The sequence below is a fragment of the Notechis scutatus genome, chromosome 2 (assembly GCF_049901735.1).
Source record: "Notechis scutatus isolate UNSWTSFEM ecotype Mainland chromosome 2, rNotScu1.2, whole genome shotgun sequence".
NCBI lineage: Eukaryota > Metazoa > Chordata > Lepidosauria > Squamata > Elapidae > Notechis > Notechis scutatus.
Genome location: NC_142010.1, coordinates 239,911,585 through 239,936,419, shown reverse-complemented (window position 1 = coordinate 239,936,419; position 24,835 = coordinate 239,911,585). Strand labels below are relative to the sequence as shown.

General features: G+C 36.9%; 1 protein-coding gene and 1 long non-coding RNA gene across 5 annotated transcripts in view; one reads left to right on the top strand and one right to left on the bottom strand.

Annotated features, from left to right (window-relative positions):
- LOC113413911 (uncharacterized) overlaps positions 1-17,274 on the top strand; it is a 42,050-nt gene extending 24,776 nt beyond the window's left edge. The window contains exon 3 of one of the 3 annotated variants that reach the window (XR_015748228.1): positions 17,140-17,274. This is a non-coding gene — a long non-coding RNA (uncharacterized LOC113413911). The remainder of the gene's footprint in view (positions 1-17,139) is intronic. The other 2 variants (XR_015748229.1, XR_015748227.1) reach the window with 2 other exon arrangements.
- Positions 1,529-24,835, bottom strand: part of DEPDC1B (DEP domain containing 1B) — a 34,638-nt gene continuing 11,331 nt past the window's right edge. Inside the window, exons 5-11 of one of the 2 annotated variants that reach the window (XM_087958391.1) lie at positions 24,557-24,687; positions 23,498-23,542; positions 21,937-22,077; positions 17,148-17,314; positions 16,273-16,449; positions 7,116-7,301; positions 1,529-5,716 (exon numbers count right to left, since the gene is read on the bottom strand). In XM_087958391.1, the coding sequence (XP_087814517.1) occupies positions 5,558-5,716; positions 7,116-7,301; positions 16,273-16,449; positions 17,148-17,314; positions 21,937-22,077; positions 23,498-23,542; positions 24,557-24,687 (1,006 nt within the window). In that variant the 3' untranslated portion in view covers positions 1,529-5,557. Of the gene's footprint in view, positions 5,717-7,115; positions 7,302-16,272; positions 16,450-17,147; positions 17,315-21,936; positions 22,078-23,497; positions 23,546-24,556; positions 24,688-24,835 lie in introns of both variants that reach the window. The other variant, XM_026670509.2, reaches the window with a different exon arrangement.

The following is a 24,835-nucleotide window of genomic DNA, read 5'->3' as shown; positions in this document are numbered from 1 at the left end:
AAAAAAAATGAAAACAAAGCATAAATACTCTCCTTGCCTTTTGGAAGCAAGTCAAGGTCTAAATTAAAACTTTTGTGGTAAAATGAGAGAAGCTGAAGATGGGGCTTACAAGGCAGAGTAGTGTCATTCACACAGAAAATTGGGGTTTTATCTCCCTGCTTTTGTTTCAAAAAAAGTAAGCAATTTTGGGACTGAAACAATGTCTGTGGTCAAAGAAGGCTTCATAGGACATAAAAGGGAGAAGGTGAGACCTGTATATAGGCCCTTGGTATTCTGTTGCTTGCCAAGATGATTTATTGTATCACCTATCGTTGAGGTCCATTTGCCAAAGTATATATAGTTGTCTACTACATCTAGTTCTTCAGATTTTTTTTAAAAAACCTTTCTTTGTGGTGAATTTATTAAACATAACCTGGCTCTATCCAGAAATTATCCTTTTACACTTATTTAGGCAAAGTCCAATAGGAGTTACCAGAAATGTCAAATATTTTATCTATGATCAAATAGTTCATCTTTATATTCCTTCATTTTGCTTTGCGCACTCTTGACCTCTAAATCATCTATGACATCACAGGATTTTTTTCTTTCATCACTCTGGTATCTAAAAGGAATTTTCAAAGCCTATTTTGCAAATCCCATACAGGGGCATCATCCTTTTTTTTTTGTCAGAGCTGTTCCATGTCCAGAACCTTTTTTCCCTTTGTCTTTTGTATTCCAATTTTGATAATCTCAATCTTGTTGTGTTCCATGCCTTCAAATCTATAACACTAATGAAAGGTAAACTTTTTTAAAAGAAGTTTTTCTCATTATTATTTAAAGGTTTATTCATTGAAATCAGTATCCTTTCTGAGATACTATTTCAGTTCATGTTTCAAAAAAAAATCCCCTTAAGGTAAGAAAAACCAGAGGCCAGAAATATTTGAAATCTTGATTAATTTTGTGGTAGAATTTGAAAAACTATATATGTTCTCACTGTGAGTTGTGTTGGGGGGAGGGGGGCACAAAGGGAGGCTCAGCCAATCTCATTATACACATGTGCACTTACAATAAAGGTAATAATAGTAATAATATATTTGTGGGAAATGATTGAAACACAATTAAACCATGTTAGGAATTGAGGCTTGATGAAGATTGCAAATGGACACTAGAGGGAACTAAAGGACGAGGCAGAAAAGTTAAAATGACTAAATAAAAGAACTTTTTCTAACATGTTTTTTTTTTAATTTCAATAAATTACTACTGTGCTAAAAGCAGTAAAACTACTACTATAAAAATATAACTAGTTGATTCTTATATCTCCTTTGTAACTCAAATCATAAGAATGTTTACTTGGAAGTAAACCCAGAATTTAAATGAATTCATTTCTGTGAACTTTCCCCTACAAATACTGTATGTTGTTTCTTGAATCATATTATGTTTTGTTTAGATGAGCCAACCATACCAATGAGCTTTAGCAAGGCATTTTCCCTTACCACAGTAAGGAAGTTACAGCTTATGTTAATACTCAATAAAAATCTTAAAGCAAAGATCTTGAAAACAATATTTTATTTTCGGAAATTCTTTAGGAGTACAGTAGATTGTAGGACACCCAATACATACGTACTTAGCTTGTCTATCATTATACAACAATGAAGTTCATATGGCAATCCAGTGCCTTGTCTTTTGTTATGACCTTTTCTTAAATTATGCTTACTTTTACACATTATCTATCCACATTCAGAATATGAGGGAAAATGTAGGGCAACCTTTGAATAGATGGCAACCATACTTAACATTTTCTAGCAAAGTTAGCAGAATAAATGGTGGGAATACATCATGCAGATGAACAAGGCAAAAATTTCCAATTTTTCCCCTGTGGTTGCATGGGCAATTGTTTTTAAAACCATGCTAAGCTCAATGAATCTGTGATTGAAATTCATTATGAAGGAAATTTGAGTCGACTCCCCTTTTCAAATCAAAACTTCAACTCCAATGTTAAATTGAATCGGCTGCCTTTGATCATATCTGCTCCTTTTGTGCATATTAAATGCACTTTTTACAAACTAAATCAGCAATTCAAAGTCAAAATCGGGAAAGTATATCTTTGAGAACCATTGTTTTAAATTTTCACTCTGCCTTACTGGAACTTTATAAATGCACCTCCTGCAATTGTAAATAACAGAATTTGGCAAACTCTGAATCTGATGCAATGAATGGGACGGCCACTTGGGTTATGAGATTTAAACTTCTGCCTAAGGAAATACTCCAGTAGTTTGTTCACTTCATAAAAGACTTTAAATTTCTTCTCCATTTGTGGATTATTCTTTGATGACAAGAGAAGATTGACACAGGTGGGTTTGGAGATACTACTAGTCATGTTGGGAGCACCAAAGTGCTTCTGGATTGAAATGATTGACCAATAAAATCACCATTGCATGGGGGACCCCCGAATGGGGGCTTTGATATCCCCATTAACTTGCCCACTGAAGTGGTATCCATTTATCTACTCGCAGTTGCCTGCTTGCAAACTGCTGGGTTGGCAGGAGCTGAAGCATGTGATGGAAGTTCACCCCATCCTATGGTAGCAACCAAGTCTTGAATGAGAGCCTGCCGATCACTAGTCCAGGGTCCTAACCTCTGGAGCCACCACACTCCCTGGTTTGGAGATATGGTGGCTTTTTAGGTGCTATCATGGCAAAGATGTAAAACCTATGCATCCATCATTCTCCAAAGCCTTGAGTCTATGTCTCGACAGATCATTCAAAAATTGCTGTTGAAAAGTGATTTTAAAATTATAGAAAGGGAGTCTTATTATATACTTAAGGGGTAATCATATTAATAGCACAATTAAGCTGTCCTAGCTCAGTTCAACAAAGACATATAACTAGAACTAATTGCTTTAAGCCCTACAAAAGATTATTTTCAAGTAGACTCTTATATCCCTTCAAAATTTACCTCCAGGATTGAATAACTATTGCATAAAATATCTCTGAATAAAGTATACATAGTAGGAATAAACCATATATGCATTTTGCAAGGATGTGAGACATGATTAGGCTTTTGTTTCTGTCCTTTAGATACAATCAGATTGGTTCCCATAAGTCAGTGTGGTATTGTGTCAGAAAGATTACACAGGTAATGTCTTAAAAGGCTTCATTCTCCAAACTTCTTTTCTGAAATTCTTACTTGGGAATCTAAGAACATATCCATTTTGCTGCTTGTTAAGACCAACAGTATAAAGTTTTACCTAGTCAGCAAAACAAGATCCAGTGTTTGAGGTTCATTCAAGGAAATAAAACATTTTGCCCTCTTCTGAAAATTCAGTGCTGCTACAAGTGCAATTTGATTTTTTCATGAAGATAAAAATTATCCCATAACAGGCACATTAATAATTGTTACCCTATGGACTGTATTAGACAATCACATCTTAAGTTAATAAACAAAAATGCAAGTGGCAATTAAATCTTGAAGTTTCTAATTACCTATCTATGTTCATTTTGCCGAAATTGGAAAATTATATAGTGGAAAATATTGAAAACTTTAAAAACATGAAAATTAGTTTAAGTTTCAAAAGGAACTAGTAAGCATAAATCTTTTATTATATTAGCCACTGCCACTGACATGACACAGGCCAATAAAAAATTAAAAAATTAACTATCTAATCTGTTGAGTAAACTCAAATACTATTAGACTCATGAGAAAGGCAAGGTATAAACATCTCAATCTCTTTGATTGTACATGGATCATCTAGGAAATTGATTGAAAAAGAGAGAGATTAAAGTGTTCAAATCTGAGTCCATATCACTATCTTCTTTTGAGGCAGGGATAGAAAATGTTAAAATAGGGTGTTGGAGGGGGGGCAGGAGTCTTGCAGGAAATGAGTGGGAACACAAACCTGATTAGGCCATGACTGGTCCAAAGTATGGCTCAGTGACTAAGTCATAATGGTTGACTTTATAAAGTATGCAAATCCATGATTCCTCATAAAGTACAGATAGCCCTTGAGATATGACTGAAATAAAACCTGCCCATTACAGTTGCATGTTGCAATGGTCATTAAATGAAGAACTCAACTAATGACTCCCCCAGCACTCTCAATGAATCATTAAATGAACATACATGTCGTTAAGTGGAGCATGGAGTGCCTCAGGATTGGGGGAGGCTGTTGGAGGCCTAGCACAGGCCCGGCCCTGCTTATCCTGGCTCACCCAAGGCCTCTCCCATTGTCTGAAATGTCCCATACTCTGTTTCCTGCTCCTTGGCCACAGGCCTTTTCCAATTTACACCGGTCTCCCCAGGCCTTAAGCCCGATTCTAGACCAAATACCCGTCTCCTCACTTACCTTTTGAAGAACTCCGAGGCCTCCTAGAGGGCTGGACTGAATTGCTTCATTGCAAGGCTGCATGGCATGATTCTGGAAACAGCCACCATGTTTCCAGCGACTGAATTGTATTTTGGTATTGCTGCCACTTCCAGAATAGCGCCATGTGGCCAAGCGATGCATTTTGCTGTTTTAACATGGTTTGCACAGCGCTGCAGAAGCTTTCAGAAACATCTGTATTACTGTGCAGGCCTCATTAAGGCAGGATTGGTTAGTTAATTTGAGAAGTCCTCTTATTAAGAGACACACAATATTCCACATAAATTGTAGGTACAGTATGTTCATGTGACCAAAATTGAGAGGCTTGGCGATGGGCATTATTTATGACAGTGTCCTGGGGTCATGTGATCACCTTTTATGACCTTCTGACAAGCAAACTCAATGAGGAAGCGATTCACTTAACAACCATGTTACTAATTTAATAGCTGCAGTGATTCAATTAACTCTGGCAAGAAACGTCGTAAAATGGGGTAAAGCATGCTTAATAAGTGTCTTGCTTAGCAATGGAAATTTTGGATTTAACTGTCATATGTCAAGGACTATCTGTAAGGGAAGTTTGTTGAACAGAGCCCATTCTGTAAACTCAGCCCAGGTTCTGTGCCTCTCCACAACTTCTCAGGATCTCAAGGTAATCTCAGACTTCAACAGAAGGAATAGAAATTTACTACTTATTGTCTCTCTAAGAATGCTACTGGGTTCACGAATTCCTCTAAACTAATATTTGTTTTAAATATAATTTACTCATAGAACCATAGCAACATGTTTTACCCATCACAGTTGCCCTACCACTAGGATAATACAACAATACCTCCAGTGTTTTTGATATTATTTTAATAACAACTCAGTTTGGATGATACTGAAAACAAAGATTTTCAGAGACTTCTTGGTTTAACTGCAACTTGCACAATAAGGCTACAGGTGTAAGCAAAAGAACTCTTTTGCTTTCAATCTAGTCTCTCATGTGCTATGATACGATCATCTGAACCAGTTCATTATTTCCTAACCTCAACTTAAACAAATAAACAAAATGAAAAAGCACCAAGGGATTTCCTCCCAAATAGTGATAATGGCTCAGCTTAGCAGTGTTCTCTGCCTTGATTTTCTTCTTTGTTAAACAAGTTTCAGAACCTATGTGGAATTCCAGATGCTCCAAAGGTTTAATTCTGACCTTTATAGATATTCAGCTCATTCACAGTCTTACATGCGTAAGCTTCTTGTTCTTTGAAATGGCTGGAAAGGCCTTTTAAATGTCCACGTCAACAATGGTTTCTGTTTACTTTTTTCTGGAAAAAGAACTGCTTCACTTTCAGGAGTAGGAAAACGTTCCTTATATACATCAGGATAAGATTTCTGAAACTAAAAAGGAATAATGTGGGTTAAGGAAGTTGTTTTAGTTTGTTTACTAAAAGCAGACAATGTAGAATTTTGATCTCTCATTATAAGAAAGAAATATTGGACAGATATTGAATTGCGGGAGAATGATTTTGAAATTCAATTCAGAGTAGATGAAGGTGCTTCTGGTCAATATAGAATCTGTGGTTTAGCCATTTTCCCTTGAGGTTGCTCTTGTATTGAAAGAGCAATTTCATTTCTGAGAATGCTTGCTGATTTCAGCTATCATTGGATTAAGGTGCAAGATGATGACAAGTAATGCATTTGCACAATTATAGTTGATGTGCCAACTTCAACCATTTGTCAACTGGTCAGATTTAGTAGCTATACCTTGGTTATATTCAGTCTTGACTGTGTCAACATATTTGTTGTTAAAAAATGTGCAGAATTTGCACCTTGCCTTTTATCTAAAAGCTAATGGCAAAGAAGATCATGAATTATATTTGGAATCCACCATCTCTTCCTTTAGAGGAGACCCAAAACACATCTCTTTCATTCATTCTTATTGTTTACTTGCATTGGTTTCATGTCTTGAATTTTATTAGTATATTTAGCACTTCCTTGACTGTGCCCTGTGCTAACAGCTCAAACTGGGTGAAAAGCTAGTATACAGGTAGTCCTCAATGTACAGCCAATATTGAGTCCAAAATCTTTATTGCCAAGTGAGACATTTGCTAAGTGAGTTTTACCCCATTTTATGACCTTTCTTGCCACAGTTAAGTGTGAAGTTAGTAATATGGTTGTTAAGTGAATCTGGCCTCCCCATTGATTTTGCTTGTCAGAAGGGTGCAAAAGGTGTTCACATGACCCTGGGATGCTGCAACCGTTATAAATATGAGTCAGTTGCCAAGCGTCACGGGACCATGGGAATACTGCAATGGTCGTAAGTATGAAAAATGATCATATGTCAATTTTTTTTAAAAAAAATCCTGTTGTAACTTTGAATGTTCACTAACTGAACTGTTGTAAGTCAAGGACTACTTGTAGACTGCCAGGGGATTTGAGGACCCTAGGGATGGATCAATGTGTGTGGTGGTTCTGTTATTATTAACATTCCTCTATTATTTTCCTTTCTGATTCTGGTTCTGCTTTTATAGTATGTAATTATTATTTTGGATATGTTTGTCACAATTAATGGTTGGATAATTATTATTTTATATTGTTATACTTATTGTTTTTGTTATTATTGTATGTTGCCCAGAGGCACTTTCCATGAAATGGGAACCATATACATTTGATAAATAAATAAAAATAATATAAATAAAAGAACCTAATATGAATCATTTTCCAAACTTATCAATTACTTAGATGTTTCAGCAAAAATGAAGAGAAAACTGAAGAAAAATTCAATAATTTCATTTACCTGTTTCAATCTTTTCTTCTTTTCTTTGATGGACATTTCCATATTCATTGTGATTTCTTCCAACAAATTTGCCAGTGGCCCTTGATGACAATTTGTTTTTTGGTGTTCAAACTCATCAGTGCCAATTTGATGACAAAATGATGGCACCGGCAAAATAGCATCTATATCTGATTCTGGATATTTTATCTGAATTTTACACACACATACAGACAAAACAAAATCGCAAGAAGACATTTGGAATTTGTTTTTGCTTATCTCTATGATTAATAAACATTATGAATTGAAAGCAAGTGAAATATATACTATCATCACTTGAAGCAAAATTGACCACTGAAAGGCTTTGAATGCTAAGCCTTTGTTTTGAAATTCATATAGGACATATATTGCATTTGACTGAAAAAGAGGAGGGAATGTTTATATTTTAATTGTGATAGTTATCTTCATTTAGTTATAAAAAGTTTTTTTAGAAAAAGGAAGGATGGATGGATGGATGGATGGATGGATGGAAGGAAGGAAGGAAGGAAGGAAGGAAGGAAGGAAGGAAGGAAGGAAGGAAGGATGGATCACAAAATACTTGTAGAGACATTTCAATCTGTCAAGGGGCTCATAACTATTAATAATCAGATCATGTTTTCTAACTGATTCTCTTCTGGTTGTTAATCTGTAATGTACCTCCTACATACATACCTGCATAATTAATTAATTAAATGTATACATGTAGTTGTCCATATTAAAACATCTGGATGGCTTACAACAATAAAACAGTATAAAATCATATTCAACAGTATAAAACCAACAGCAATATCCATCATGCTATTCCCTTTCAAGGTAAATAATGTTATGCATAGCACAATAGTAAACCAAATATATCTTAAGGCATGAGATAATAAAAATAAAAGGAAACAGAACTAAAGCAAGTTTGCACCAGTACCATTCACTATATCTTATGACACTTTTCTATTCTTGTTTCCTTCACACTCAACTCATTTTTGTTCTTTAAACTTCTTGCTCTCAGCTGCTTCACTGAACTCCAGACAGGAAGGGAAACAGAGGTCTCAAGGTAATGATCAAATGAGTCTTTATTCATCCATACAATGCTCCGGATTCAGGCAACAATGAGTAACCAAAAGGAATTAAAGTCAGCTCTGGCGCACCTCGCAGCCAGAGCTGTATTTATACACCAGTTAACAACTTAACGAGTTTATCCACCATCCGGTGAGCACTACTGCCTCACATCCGATCACCATGTAACACCTATTACACTGTGCTTTTATCCATTAATTATTTATCCCTATTTACTATACTTGTACAAATACCATATTCCATCATTGTATTTACGCCTATTAAGTGACCCTCCACCCCTCTCGAGATCGTTAGTTCAACAGGCAGCATCCTAATCACTTTGTCTACAACTGCCTGTAGGCTGTAACAGCTCATTGTGTGACGTCAACAAGGCTCGTTATCTCTGTCGAACAGTAGAACCCCAGTTTGGGTGGTTAACAGCACTTCCCCCCTCGATAGCATAGTCTGACATGGCACAATGCATGGTGTCACGGCTCCAGCATGCCCTGGAGACATGACACTTGCCTTCCTTTTTTTCTTGAATCTCATCCACTTCAACCATTCAGGACTTTGTTGGCCTTTCTCATGTTCTTGGTCCATTCTTTCCTTCTTCGTGCATTTCACTTTTGCATTCAGTCCATACTCATTCTTGATCCTATGTCTTCTTATATCCCACACATTCTTAAGTACCTGATTCTGACTGCATTCAACTTTTATGGTCCTTTTCTCACTTTCATATACCAAAGTAGGCGGTAGCACTCTTATAAACATACATTTTACTTCTTTTGACATACATTCATTTTGCGTAACAGACCAGGTACTATTCGCTATTTTCCCAACAGCACTTCCTAGTTTTTTATTATTATCACCTCTTGTATTTAATTAGAATTCTGAGAAACATCTTCGTAGCCATATTTAATAAGCTCATTACCCTGATGTTCTTACATATTTATTCTTGCAACTTTTTACACCTTTTTTTTCTTGAACACTAACCATTTATAGTAGGGGTGTCAAACTGGATTACTTGGAGGGCCGGATCAGCATTGTAGTTGTCCTCTGCAGGCCGGCTCTCGGGGTGGTGGAGATGGAACGGCCAGCTTCCTGCAGCACCCTGCCAGCCCAAATGTGATGCGGGGGCCTGTGGGTGGCTCCCGGGTGTCCCCTTTTGGGCTGGATGGCCTACTGCAGCACCCTGCCAGCCAAAACGGGACACAGGGCCACCTGTATCCTTTTTGGCCAGCAGAGTACTGCAGGAGGCTGTCCAGGCCGAAAACGAGCTGCACAGGTCCCACCCTGCAGTCCCCTGCAGCCCATTTTCGTTAGCAGAGACATTGTGGGCCAGTCCAGGCTGGCCCCACGGTCCAGATCTGAGTTTGACACCCCTGATTTATAGCATCCATCTTAATTGCATTCTTTAACACTTCCCTAATAGCTCTATAGCAAATCTCTAAAATATTCTTCTTGCCAGTATTCCCTCATTCCATGTTATGAGAGAAGCCATGGCCAGGGGACCTTTTGGCAAGCCCATTTATAACTAGGGTGTACCAGTCATGACTGTACCTGGACTATGAAATCCTTGTGACAACTCATGCCCTGATCATTGCACAATTAAACTACTTCAATGTGTTTTATTTGGTTGCTTTTGAAGATAAGTCATGGGCTGCAATTAATGCAAAATACGGTGACCAGTTGGTTAGCAAGAAAAACCTGTTCTGGTGGAATTGCTCCTATCTTGAGATCACTGCACTGTAGCTTCCAGATACAAATGCTAATAATTACATATAAAATCCTATGTGGTGTGGGGTAGGATTTACCAGGAAATGCACCCAATTCAAATATTTAGAGAAGGGTCTTTGAACATTTTCCCCCTACGTGAGATGCAAGTGTATAGACACCATCAGGGCTTCTTAGTGACAATCTCACATTTTGGAATACACATCCATGGGAGATATGTATGATTCTTAATCTCCTATCATTCAGATTTATCAAATTGTTTTGTTTCAATGGTATTTGGCCAATAAACTGATTGTGGGAGATCAATGGTTGAAATAGTTGAAATTCTATTCACTTAGCCTGAGGCTTTTTGTTTAGATCTCTTCACCTATTTATAAACCGTACATTTCCATTGTAATTGCTGTGCATTTTCTCTGGTTCTTACTGCTCCATGCCCTCTTGAGACTACATTCTTTGCAACTAGAATTTTTTCAATACGTTTTATGCTATATTTTTCACTCATTCTCTATTGTGCAAAAACCATTCTCTTATTTATACGTGCATGTACTTTCTTATTCCCTGGCTTCCTTCACTTCACTATTGCACTTCATATTTCATGAGATCATATATATCCCATTAGCACAACTCCGCACAACTCTCTGGTAACCTGAACATGTTTCTTTTTACTCTATTCTTCACAGTGTTACATTCTCTTTTCTTAGATCCATTTTCCAGATCCATTTTGAGATATTACTTTATCTTCTAATACTTTCTCATATAGGACTCATATGTTTTCCTCCTGAAGTTGATATAAATTCAATTTTCTTCTTTCTCTTCCTTTTCTGCCATGTCCATTTCCCCCCATGATCCACTCTTGATTCTACCAAAAAAATGGACTGTTCCATCCACATTTAGAAAATTATCATCACCACTGAATCCTTTACTAATCATCTCAATATATCGTTACAGTCAATTTTATTCTTGGAACTGTATTCATTTCTTAGCCATGTGTGTCTATGAGTTATTGCTTACACCACATACCTGAAATGAAATTGTTTCCCTTAAACAGATATTCATCAAATTGTCACCTTTACCTTTCTTGGATTTCTGAATGCCTTGTGTACTCATCCAAACATCTAGGACAATTATTCATTTATAGTCATTCAGAACATTGCATAATTTACTCAGAACTCATATCTAGTGTTAGGAATGTAAGTCACCTAACAGTTATTTGGGTTGGAAATATATAAGACATTTTAATACTATGTCTTTAAGAGAATGCTAAACTGTAATTGGGTGTGGTTCCGCAAATGGCCATAAGATGGAGCCAGAAACCTAGGTTGTTTAGTCTCAGGAAAGTCTCAGAAGAGAGTGAGTGAATCTCTGTTTCCTTCTGTTGGAGAGTTTTGCTATTCCTCCTAATTGACTGTTATTCTTGGATTTGATGTAAGTCTGTTCCTGAACTGTTTTTGATACTGGACTTTGTTATTGGATTATCCCTGGAATGAAAACTGACTGATTTAACCGTGAATGACTTGGACTGTGTTTGAACTTTGCTTAAACATTTATTGGAAGTAAAAACCTACATTTACTGTACAGTGTATGTGTGTGCTGTATGTGTATTATTCAATACTACTCTCACTACGTATCCCTGTATGCACTCATTCTCCTAACGGGGAATTATCTCAACACTGGTTATGGGCCCAGGCCATACCAGGCTCAGATAACTGAGAGTTGGTGTGAATGCACAGTACTGTATACAGACAGCTGTTTACTGTTTAATTGTGGGTTACTATATGGCACAAGACACTTCAACAAGTCTATCACTGATAACCCGGTTGAATGGAACAAACTATGTTTCCTGGTCTATGAAGTGCAGTCTACTTCTGCATAGAGAAGGGTTATGGAATGTAGTTCAAGACCCACCGGATGTAAATGCTTGGGATCCAGCTAATGAGGACGATGCCAAGAAGTTCGCTGACTTTAAACAGAACAACGAACGAGCTCTTTGTATAATTGGACTAACACTAAGTGACCAGCAGCTAGTCCATATTCGTGGATAAGAGTCTGCTGCTAGGTGTTGGGAGAATTTGAAGAGGATTTATGTTCGTGACAGTGTAGGTGCACACATACATCATACACGTAAACTGTTTAGAGCACGTCTTCTGAAAGGTGGAGATATGTTAGCTCATTTGAACTTCATGAAAAGAACTTTTCAAGAGCTACATGAAAAGGAGCTGATATTTTCAGAGCTGCATCAAGTTTACATCATTCTTTCCTCATTGGATGAAAGTTATGATAATTATGTATCTTCACTGGAAGTCCTGACCAAAGATGAACTGACATTGACTAACATAACCGGAAGGTTGTTAGAAGAAGCAAGAAGACGGCTGGATAGGGACCAACTGAGGAAGGAACAACTACAAGAAGACGATTTGTCTTCAACTGCCTATACTGTTAGGAAATGTTTTTCTTGTGGGGCTAGGGGACATATAGCTAGATTCTGTAAGAAAGGAAAATGACAGAATACTGGTAATCACCAGAAGGCCAAGAAGAATGTTAGTTTAGCTATGTCTAGCAATTCAACTGTAAACCATGATTTGTGGGTTGTTGATAGTGGAGCATCGCAATGCATTACTAAAGATAGAAAGAAGTTTGTAAAGATGTCTACGAGTAAACAACATGTATCATTGGCAAATGGATGGAAGATAAAGGCTTCAGGTCAAGGTACTGCATATTGTTCTTGTATAAATTGTATAAACGAACATTTAACTATGTTATATGTACCTAAACTGAAATTTAATTTTCTATCAGTAAGGGCTTTAGTTAATCTTGGTTATGTAGTAACCTTTAGGGGAGATAATTGTATAATAGAGAAAGAGGGTAAAAGCTACTTTAGAGAATGATTTATATGTGATACATGATGACCAGTTGAAGATGGCTAACTCAGTTTATAACAATGTTAAGCCACATGATGAATGTATACATTTACTGCATAGACGTTTAGGGCACACAAAATGCTCAAACAGTTGAATTGTCAGAGGGAGTAAAATTGAAACCCTGTAGCAAGTATTTAAACTGTAATGCTTGTAGCCAGGTGAAAAGTAAGGTTACTCCTGCAAACAGACTTAATGGGTTTAAGATCAAAGAACCTTTAGAGGTTGTGTTTGCTGACATAATTGGTCCTAAAAAACCTAGTTTAGGAGGTGCCTGCTATATTTTGAGTATTATGGACCATTACTCACAATACGGTTTCTGCTATCTTATGAAAAACAAAACAGAAACATTCCAACTTTTCTTTAACTGACTAAGGTTTGCAGAGAGAAAAATGAGGGGTAAAGTAATTACTTTAGTTACTGATAACTAATTTGTTAACAAAAGATTCCAAACAATGTTGAAATTGGATGGTGTTGAGCATAAACATTCTGCACCTTACAGACTACAACATAACTCGTTTGTAGAATGAAGAGGGCAAACATTACAAGTCATGGCTCGCACTATGTTATCTGACTCAGGTTTGCCTGAAACACTGTGGGGTGAAGCCATAATGTGTAGTAATCATGTGTTAAACAATGTAGTTAATACAACAACTGGAGAATTGCCATTCACTCGTTGACATGGCAGAAATTTAAGTTACTTACACACATTTGGAGCTCCAGCATGGGTGCATATTCCCTCACAAGTAAGACTGAAAGGGCAACATAGAGCTAAGAAGTTATTTTTTATAGGTTATGAGGCCAACCATAGATCATTTAGATTTTGGGATCCAGGCACAGCTCATGTTTATTGTAGTGCTAATGCAAAATTTCTTGAGCACATTGGGTGGGATAAACTGGAACAGGAATCTAGCAATGATATTATTATTGACACTCAAATAGTCCCTAAAGATGAAATAAGTAAACCACAAATAGCCATTAAAGAGGAAGAACAGGAGGAAGTAGTAAAACAGGCATAGGAGGAGGTAGAGGAATAGGAGGAGGTGGCACAGGAAAGTCCACCAGTAAACCCTGTATTACCAAGACGTTCAACCCAAGTAACACGACCACCTGATAGATATCAAGCTAGTGTTGTATGCCAAGTGAATACAGTTCCTAGTAACTATAGTGAACTAAAACTGTATCCTGCTAAGGATCAGGCTGCTTGGCAGAAAGCAATGGATAAGGAACTGGAATCATTAAAAAAAAACTGGAGGTATACGAAAATGTTAAGTTACCACCAGGTAAACATGCCATAGGATGTAAATGGATTTATAAGCTAAAGAAAGGTGTGGATGGGACTTTTACCCATAAAGCCAGTTAGTAGCACAAGAGTTCAATCAGACAGCAAATGATTACGATGAGGTGTTTGCACCTAGTCTGAAGGCTACTACATTAAGGGCAGCATTAGTGTGGGCAGCTAAGGAGAAATATATTATAAATCATTTGGATGTAGAGACGGCATATCTGCATGCACCGTTGCAACACACTATTTATTTAAAGAAATCTTTAGGTCTTAAAAATGATAATACAACTGATTGCTGGAGATTGAAAAAGAGTCTTTATGGCTTGAAGCAATCAAGATATGAGTGGAACCAATGTATAGTTAAAAAATTAACTAAGATAGGCTTTGTAGCTGGCATGGCTGATCCATGTTTGTTTAAAAAGGAAAGTAATTGTATAATTTCATTATTGCTATTATTTACTGATGACATAGCGTTAATCACCAAAACTGAACAAGAAGCTACTAAAATAATTTCACTGTTAGAAAAGTAATTTAAGATAAAACAGTTAGGAGAAATCAAACAATATCTTGGTTTAAAGATAGAACTAGGGAAGGATACAAAATCTCACAGACAGATAAAATTAACCAATTACTAAAAAGTCTTAAAATGGAACTTTGTAAACCGGCTAAGACACCGATGACCCAGGAGTTTAGCAATAGTGATGTTCTAAGTCCTATTTTTGATAAGAACATTTATTAGTCTTTGATTGGTAGTTTATCTCAGTAATTGGTCAAGGCCAGATATAGCATACAGTGTTAATCAATTAATGAGACTTAACGCTGAGTCAACTGAAAGGCACTGGCAAGCTGCTAAACATGTGTTAGGATATCTGAAACAAACAATGCAATATGCATTGTATTTGGAGCCTAAAGATGAACTGAGTTTAACTGCATATGCTGATGCAAGTTTTGCTACAGACATACACGAAAATCTACATCGGGTACTGCTGTATTATTGGGAAAAGCATTGATTGGATGGAAATCTAATAGACAGAAACATCTAAGTTTGTCAACAATGGAGGCTGAATTCTCATGTTTGTCTTTATTATGTACAAATTTAGTTTGTTATAAGCAATTATTGATTGACATGGGAATTGATGTAACAGATTCTATTGTTGTTTATGAAGATAACCAATCAGCAATACAGATGGCATCAAATATTGCTGTTAAAACAAGAACAAAACACACAGATTGAAGATATTTAAATGTGAGACAATGTGTGCAAAGTAAGATGATTAAGCTGGAATACTGTATGTCAGAAAACAATATAGCAGATCATTTTACAAAGGTCCAAGGCTCTATAAATCATAAGGCGTGCTGTGAGGATTATGGACTTAGAATGTAAGGTTGTATATATTGTCCTACTCAAAAGGGGAGAATGTTAGGAATGTAAGTCACCTAACAGTTATTTGGGCTGGAAATATATAAACTAGGCTAGACATTTTAATACTATGTCTTTAAGAGAATGCTAAACTGTAATTGGGTGTGGTTCCACAAACGGCCATAAGATGGAGCCAGAAACCTGGGTTGTTTAGTCTCAGGAAAGTCTCAGAAGAGAGTGAGTGAATCTCTGTTTCCTTCTGTTGGAGAGTTTTGCCGTTCCTCCTAATTGACTGTTATTCTTGGATTTGATGTAAGTCTGTTCCTGAACTGTTTTTGATACTGGACTTTGTTATTGGATTATCCCTGGACTTGAAAACTGTCTGATTTAGCCGTGAATGACTTGGACTGTGTTTGAACTTTGCTTAAACGTTTATTGGAAGTAAAAACCTACATTTACTGTACAGTGTATGTGTGTGCTGTGTGTGTATTATTCAACACTTCTCTCACTACGTCTCCCTGTATGCGCTCATTCTCCTAACAGGGAATTACCTCAACTTCTAGTACTTCCATTATCACCATTCACTGTAATATAACATAGAACTATTACCATTCTCTGATTTCCTACTTCCAAACTCACACACAACTTAATTTACATGAATTCATATAATGTGCTGTCAACTAAAGGAGGGATAATTGCAATTCTACAAAGAAAACTTTAATCTGCTTGTTTAGGTGGGTTTTCAAAATGTAGTAAAAACGTTATATACAGGAGAACAAAATCCAACCCCATAAGACTCACCTGGACTCTTTGGAGATGTGCTATATGCTCCTCAACTGCAGTTTTTAAGACTGAAGGAACATTTAAGATCTCATGATAATTGTCCATCATGAATGATACTAATTTAGCTGCTAACAGTTCATCCAAGTCTACTTCATCCTTGGAGCAAAGAATGCAGTGAGAAAAGGTTTGAACCATCTGAAATAGAGGAGAGGAAATCAATGAGATCAGGTCTCACATTATATATTGAATGTGTTATTTATTGTCCCATAAGTGATGGAACTTGCTACTACATCTTGTACTGCAGATCATGCATTGAGGCAGAGGCTACGTGACTTTCAAGATTCTTCCCAGCCCAATGATTTAAGTATTTATAAACTGATCTGAAATGGATACTGGAAGCCTGCTATCCCATTGATTAATATCAATTCTTGTAGCCCACTGATTCATATATACACATTCAGATGGTACCAACTTAAGGATAGAACACCTATTCAAAAGGAAAGGAAATAAAAAAGAAAAGAAAATTAACATATTTCCCCTTACATTCAATTCCCTTTCCAAAGTTTTGTTTTTGGGGTTACCCCCCCCAAAAAACTAGGCATGTCACAAGAGCAAGCAGTGCAAAAAAGATTACAAGGACTGTAGTGAGAAATAGGTGGGAAAGGCTGTAACTGCCAATTTTCATCCACTTTAGCAGGGAAATTCAGCCTGGGGATTTAACTTAAGAGTTATGCCGGCAGAAGGCGGTAAGAGAATATTGCAAACCACACCCTATGTTGCACAGATTACTACTATGTCTAGAACAAGTCATTATTTTGTAACTAAGTAGAGTCTCCCCCAGAGCAATTCCAAAGTGATTTCATAATGTATTTCTATTTTTGGCAGACACACACCATTACTCTTGTTCCAAGTGTATCTGAAAGAGGTGGAAGATCTTTATTTGACTGGATCTTAGCCATCAGAGTCATCAACAACTGTAGCTTTCGCCGATTTGCTGGTGGCAGAAGAAGACAAGAAATCTGCAAGGCTTCAGTAGCTAGCTTCTTTTCCTGCAAGATTCCTGAATCAAAACATGATTTTAAAAGGGGCTCTTAAGTATTTTTTTTTAAACTTCAATGTTAAGTTTCTTTGAAAATGAGAATTTTATCATTCACTTTGTTAATTCATCTTTTGGCATTCCAAATACAAGCTGTAAGGAAAGGGAAGAGCATGTTGAGACCCAACATTAAAAGATTCAAGCTGAGCTGTCACCCAAAAGCCTACTGATCTTTTCTTGGGAATATTTTTGTTACGCTTATGAAGTAATATTTGTAAGTAATATAACCATAATACAAAGTAATAATTGCAAATAAATTAAGATTATACTTTCTGATAATCTGAAGAGGAAGAGAATCTAAGCCATTTTGTTCTCAACATTTTATGCTGATTAAGAATGATTTCCAGGACTCTGAGATTATGCTGTTCCTATAGACATGCAGAATAAGTGAGGGGGTTGGACATTCATGCTCACTGGTGTGGAAATAAAAGGAGAATTCAAGTTGTCCTTGATCATTGTTTGTGCATGATCATTATCATCTCCAGACCCATTTAGAGGTTCTTCATGCAAACCTTTAAAGCAGCTATAAATTTGAGTTTATTTTATATGCACGAAACACCATAAATCAGAAAAAGATTTATATAAAATATTTTGCATTTAGAAGTGCTATTTTGTATATTCTCAGCTGGAAACAAAACTTGGTCATTTTGAGCAGACCTATCCCAGAAAACAGCAGTGAAATGAGCTGTTTCAACTTTAAGTTAGATAATTTCAAGTGTTGCAAACTTTTACAGAACAGGAATGTCCATTCAGCAAATTTTCCTTTGAGGTTAAACTCCACATAAGTTATTTGGAGTTTCGTTACAAGGAAACTTCGACAAGTCAACAGTTCTGAGAGTACCTAGCAAGGTGGATGGTTATGTTCCAATTTTAAAAACTTACCTATGGTATTTTATGCTTATTCCTAGATTATCCTACTTGGATAAATTATCTATATAGAATGGCTGTCCTGCTGAAATAATTGAAATACTTATCTTTCCTGTGGAACTCTGCATTTGTATGGAATTTACAGATCTATTTCTGTACTAAACCATGACTTGATTAATCCTTGCTCTTTGAGTAAACCACAGTGTATGGATTCACCAATAAAAAACTTCAAAATAAAACATACCATGTTAGTTTATTGTCGAAACAATAGCCCAAAAGGGCATGTAATACTCCAGAGGTCCCCCAAAAGCCCAGTGTAATGTCTAAGGAACTAAAGGCTTCTCTTGCATTGGCAAATGTCGTTGTTTATGAGACCACCATTAGAACAACACTGAACAGCAATGGTACACATGGCAGGGTTGCAAAAAGAAAATCTTCAAAAAGAACATTGCTGCCTGCCTACAGTTTGTGAAACACCACATGGATAAGCTAGAGAGCTAGTGGAAGGTTTTGTAGACGAACGAGACCAAACTACAACTTTTTAGCTTGAAAGAAAAGCATTATGTTTGGCAAAAAGCAAACTTTTTGGATTCCAGAATAAGATGTCTATGAAGCTCAGTGGTGGTAGTATCAATTTTGTGCCTGCTATGCTGCCTCTAGTTTGCCATCATAGATGGAACTATGTATTCTGAATTTTACCAACAAATTTTGCAAGAAAATATGAGGGTATCTCCCCATCAACTGAAAATAAAGAGAAAATGGGTCATGAGCAAGACGATGATCCAAGATACATACATCATATGATCAAAAAAATGGTTAAAGCAGAAGAAAGTTATTTCTTCTAGAGGGTATTTCATGGAAGCAAGACTATCAACATTCCTTGATCAACATTCCTTGACTATCAACATTCTTAAGTTGAAGCTGTCAGAATGGAGGAATGGGCTAAAATTCCTCCAAGCAGGACTGATCAACTATTAGAAATGTTTAACTGCCGTTATTTTTGCCCAATGGGGTAATGACAGTGACTGAAAGCAAAGGTTCACATACTTGCCACATAGAAGTATGTAACTTTGGATAATTTACTTCAATAAATCATTGAATAAGTACCGTATATGCCGGCGTATAAGACGACCCGGCGTATAAGACGCCCCCCCCAACATTTCCACTCAAAATATAGTTTGTTATATACTCGCCCCCTCTTCCGCACGCCTTCCACTTTTGCACTTTTTTTTTTTTTTGAGGCACTTTTGTCTACCGTGGAAACGAATCCCGTGAAGCTGAAAGGAGCAGCCAGCCTTCTCCCAGCTCCCAAGGAAACGAGGCTCGTACCGCCCGGGCTCCGCTGAGGTATCCGGCTGGGGCTGTCAGGAGTTGTTACCGCTGGCGCGGCTCGCGCTGCTCCAGTCCGCGTTGCCTCGGGAAGGGAAAGGCAAAAAGGAAGAGCCGCGGTGGCGCTTTGCAATGGCAGCAGCGGCTCCTGGTTTTGCCTTTCCCTTCCCGAGGCAACGTGGGACTGGAGCCGCGCCAGCGGTAACAACTCCTGACAGCCCCAGCCGGATACCTCAGCGGAGCTCGGGCGGTGCGAGCCTCGTTTCCTTGGGAGCTGGGAGAAGGCTGGCTGCTCCTTTCGGCTTCACGGGATTCATTTCCACGGTGCGCAAAAGTGCCTCAGGGAAGCCACAGTGCTTCCCAATTACTATTTGCCGGCGTATAAGACGACCCGGCATATAAGACGACCCACCCAATTGGAGGCATCTTTTTCAGGGCAAAAAAGTCGTCTTATACGCCGGCAAATACGGTATGTTTTTGACTCACATGTTTAATTAGATTATCTTTATTGAGTTTTAGAACTTGTGTGAAGCATAGATGAAATTTTAGATCATATTTATGCAGAAATACTGAAAATTCAAAGATTTACAAACTTTTGAATGCCACTGTAATTAGTAGAAACAACATGCCTTGTGAGTAGTAAGAGAGTCAAATCCAAGTTAGGCCAAGGCTTGGCTTATGAATCTGGTGCAAAGCTGATGGGAGATCAATTTAGCACATGGCAAAATAGAAAAGCAAACTCTACATGGAACAAGATCCCAAGGTAACTGTTCATTTTTAGGCATGTTAGAACGGCTAATAGTTCTGCAACTGGAACAGAAACAAGGAGGGATACAAAACTGGTTCTTCTGTCATTCTGAAATTGTCTGGTATTTAATTATCATCTACATAACTTACATTTGAAAATAGTGATGTTTTCAAACTGGTAATTATCCACCCATTATTGAAATAATTTATTAACAGTTTCCAACATTTCTTACATGAATCTTTCAGTGTTAAATTTTGGACAAAATTTTATGGAAGGTAGGATGAGGAATTGTGACAACAATTGCTTTGTCCACACTTCAACAGCACAACTGAAGGCAGAACATTTGTATATATGCATAAGTATGATGTTAGTGTCAATACACAGATCCCTTAAATATGTGTCAGTATGCTGCGTGTACCACTTAGATCAAAAGGTCTTAGGTCAGAGGACTAAGAAACTTTTATTTTGTTGAGGTCCTCAATCGAAAAGAGATGAAGTGTAAAAGAATAAAGGCAATGTATGAAGTGGGATATGGATGTGGTAGAACAGAAAAATTGAGAGAATAGTGAACATTACTGGTATAAAATAGTTTTTGCTAGGCTTTCTTTTCTTTGTTTAAGTCATGCCTTTATTTTCTTTGGTTTATGATTTCTTTCTGACTTGTATAATATTGTTTACCACCCAAACAAATAAAATGTGCTTCAGTGGGAAATCAAAAGAACTTTTTTTTGTCTCCAATGAAAGAAGTGATACTATTTCTTAAAAGAGTACCACCCTGGCATTGGTGATGAAATTATTCAACAAAATTCCTGAAAAACCATAGGACGTAAATATGCTAATTATAGGATTAATCAGAACAGTCAAAAAAGATGTTTGAGGTGTTATGTTTTATGGTATTGCTGAACTGTCTCTGGCATGAAGATAATTGTTTTGAACTAATGGTTCTGAAATTCTGCCACCCAATTCCAGAGACTCTGGGCCGTTTACAAATAGTAAAAATATTTAAAAGCAAGAAAACAAAAAGAGCAGCAGCAACAACAACAAAGACAAAATTGGAGTGGTACAAAAAAAGGGGGGGGGGCTTCAAGCACCCTCAGGAAAGGCCTAGGTGAAGATGTGCTTTTGGGGTCCCAGTTTATGACATTGTTTAATTGAAGAAACCCAGAGTGTGTGCCAATTTTGCCAGATCACATTGGTTGGGTAGATATTATGGGAGACAGATGATCCCTCGAGTCACATGCCATAGCCCATGTAGGGTTTTTATACTGCTGTTACTGCAATGAGGTAATCCCTATTATGGGTTCTTACCCTGGTCTGTTCAAAGTAGGCTTGGTTTTTCTGCTAACAGGACTCCAGAGAAATCTCTGAATATAACTGCCTCAGGGTTATTTGCATTGCTGAAGCCTGCCTTTAGGAAGCTTGTAATGTCTGAAATCTGGATCCCGAAGGTTCAAATTAAAAAGGAGGAATGTTTAGGTGTCCTGCTAGATGTTCATCCATTTAACAACAATTATTCTCAAAATATCAAGTTCTAGAAGGAGTCATTTTCATTAGGAAAGATGCTGAAGGAGAGCAATAAAGTTTTGTTGCACAAGCACTGTGCACTCAGCCTGCCAGATACAGGTTTCACAGCATAACTTACCCAGCACACTGACAAAAACATCAAAGAACTGGAAAGTGAGAAGAGGCTCCTTCATGTGTGCATAATAATCTGCTATAGTTTTAAAGACATCTCTTTCAAAACCTGAATAGGTGGGTTGTTTCAGATCTGGATATCTGGGCCCTAAAAAAAATGGAAAAGTGGAAAGTAGAATGAAAAAGATTTCCTGGTTGGATTACACAGGTGGCTGAAACAGCACTAATTTACACGTGTAGTCATAATGAAAATTCTATTTATTTTTATTTATTAATAGTATAGCAGCCCAGCTCACACATAGGTGACTCTGGGTGGCCTACATAATTTTAAAAACATCCACAGGAGAATAAAAAACCATTAAATAAAAATCACCCCATTTCCATGGCAGCAATAACATGATTGAATCAGCCACATAATTGGCTCCATCATCATTTGTGGTCATCAGGCCTACTGAGAAAACCACATTTTTGGAACCTTTCAGGAAAGCAACAGGGTGGGGGCCACATCAGGGAAAAGCCAGCAACAACACTATGCTGTCACATGGGTATAGGAATCAAAATGATGACTAAACGTTAACAAGAACTTATGCTAATGTGTTTCTAAAAAGACATGTCTATTAATAAACTTCCGTAATTTCAAAATAATTTTTAACTTCCTAAACAAATTGGTGGTTTAAATGTTTCCACCTGACTTTCAATCTGAAGAAACCAAGCTTAACTTAGTCTTTTAACATAATTATCTATGAATGATATAAAAGGAAATTTCTTCTTTCCCTGTATTAGCAACTTTTAGAAAGTTCAACATGATTCATCCTGCCTTCCTCAGTAACCTTAAATGTTCACGGACACATGAAAATTTGAAAAGGACTAGCCCTAGTGTCTGAGGGTCAGAGACAGTCAAAAGAATACAGGTATTCCTCAACTTATGACCACAATGGAGTCCAAGATTTCTGTTGCTAAGTGAGAAATTTGCTGAGTGAGTTTTGCCCTATTTTATGACTTTCTTGCCCCAGTTTTTAAGTGATTCATTGCCGTTGTTAAGGGAATCTGGCTTCCCAATTGACTTTGCTTGTCAGAAGGTAGCCAAAAGTGATCACATGACCCCAGGACACTGCAACCATCATAAATATGAGTCAGTTGCCAAGTGTTTTATTTTGATCGTGTGAACATGGGGATGTTGCAACGTTTGTAAATGTGAAAAATCATAAGTCATTTTTTTCAGTGCTGTTTTAACTTTGAATCATAATTAAATGAACTGCTGTAAAACAAGGACTACCTGTGTTAATCCCATAATCAGACCACTCCTCAGAAAATATTCCACTCAAACTGCAGCTTTGGAGCAATGGTTGATGAGAATGAGACATACTATGTGGCAGATTGATTTCCTCCCAGCTCGGTTGCAGAAAGTGTCATATTATTATTAGAAAAACTCTATGGCAGAAAACAGACTCATCTAATCAAAATCAGTTTATTAAAAAAGAAGAGAACGAGGGATTTCTGCTCTACTGAAATCAATGAGAAAGCACAAGTTCGAAAAGCAACATACAGAAATAAAAAAAAATACTCACAGTTCGCTAAACATTTCATTGCTGATAGAACCCAGTGAGGAATTTCTTCTGCATCAAAAAATTTTTTTTAAAGTGATTTAATATATTAGAATTTATTAGACAAAAGAAATTAGATTTTAAATTACAATTGCAGGCATTTATTTATTTAAAATTTTGTGCGTCTTCCCAAAGTAGATTTAATATTTCTTCCCTGTAGTTCTTATCTATAAAGTGAATTATATAGTCTTGATAGGCTGCTGCTCATTGAGCAGCTAAGGATGACTTCACGTAGGCATTGAGGAAAACAATTTTAGTGTACAAAAACAGTACCAGTAATAAGATTGTAATAGAAAGCAATAACTTTTAACAGAATAAGATAATAAATATTCTGTTTCTTGGTGCACAGAGATGATTTCTATGTAACAAAGCACAATTTTTTAAAAGCACAACCACATTTCAGTTTTGCTAAGGATGCTGTTCATCATTTCAACAGTGCACACTGCAGTGAAACGTAAGTTAAGTCATACACTACTTAATGGATTCCGTTTCAACTTATTATTCCTCATCCAGCCAATTTTTAACGGTAGTCGCACTATCGTGGAAGCCATACCATCCTCAGAAGAGATTATGGAAAGATGATTCTTGAGAATACCTGGTTCCAAGTCTTCTGATGACCCTTCCTAGCAGGTTTACGTAGCCAGAGAGTAATATTAGAAACAGATGGAGCTTTGAGGGACAACCCATAACAGATTCTGTTTGAAGGAAATCTACCTCAGAGATAGAAATGGAGTGGCTATAAAACCTTGTCCCCCATTCCCACATAGGTGTGCTGTGCTGAGTCCTGGAATTACTTTTGAGTTGTGGAGGACATATACAAGGAAAGACAGCAAAGAATAATTGGAATTATCAAAGTTTCCCAGATTTCATGGGGAATCAAATTATCACCAATTCTTTTATTTCTTTAGACAGATCTGTCCCAGAACTTTATAGCCACTGAACGAGCAGGTTAGTGATCAGGATACATTTGTTTCCTGAATAGATTCCAACAAAACTATAACATATTTAAAAAGTTCTACTTACTTGACTTATCTTCTAAAATGACAGTTCCTTGTTTGTTGACGCTGTATACATTCTGAATGATGTCCTTTGGATTTACAAGTTTAGTGTCCAAAATATCATTCAGAGAATCCAAACCTAAAGTTTTTTGCAAGCTACAGAAGACATACAGCAAACAGATTTAAATTAGCTACCAGCAGTTATCTGGAAAAAAGATTTACAGGTAAATAGCGCATATTGTCATTGGATTATGAATATATGTGAATGAATTGGGTGTGTTTTGTGTGTAATAAAGCCATCTTC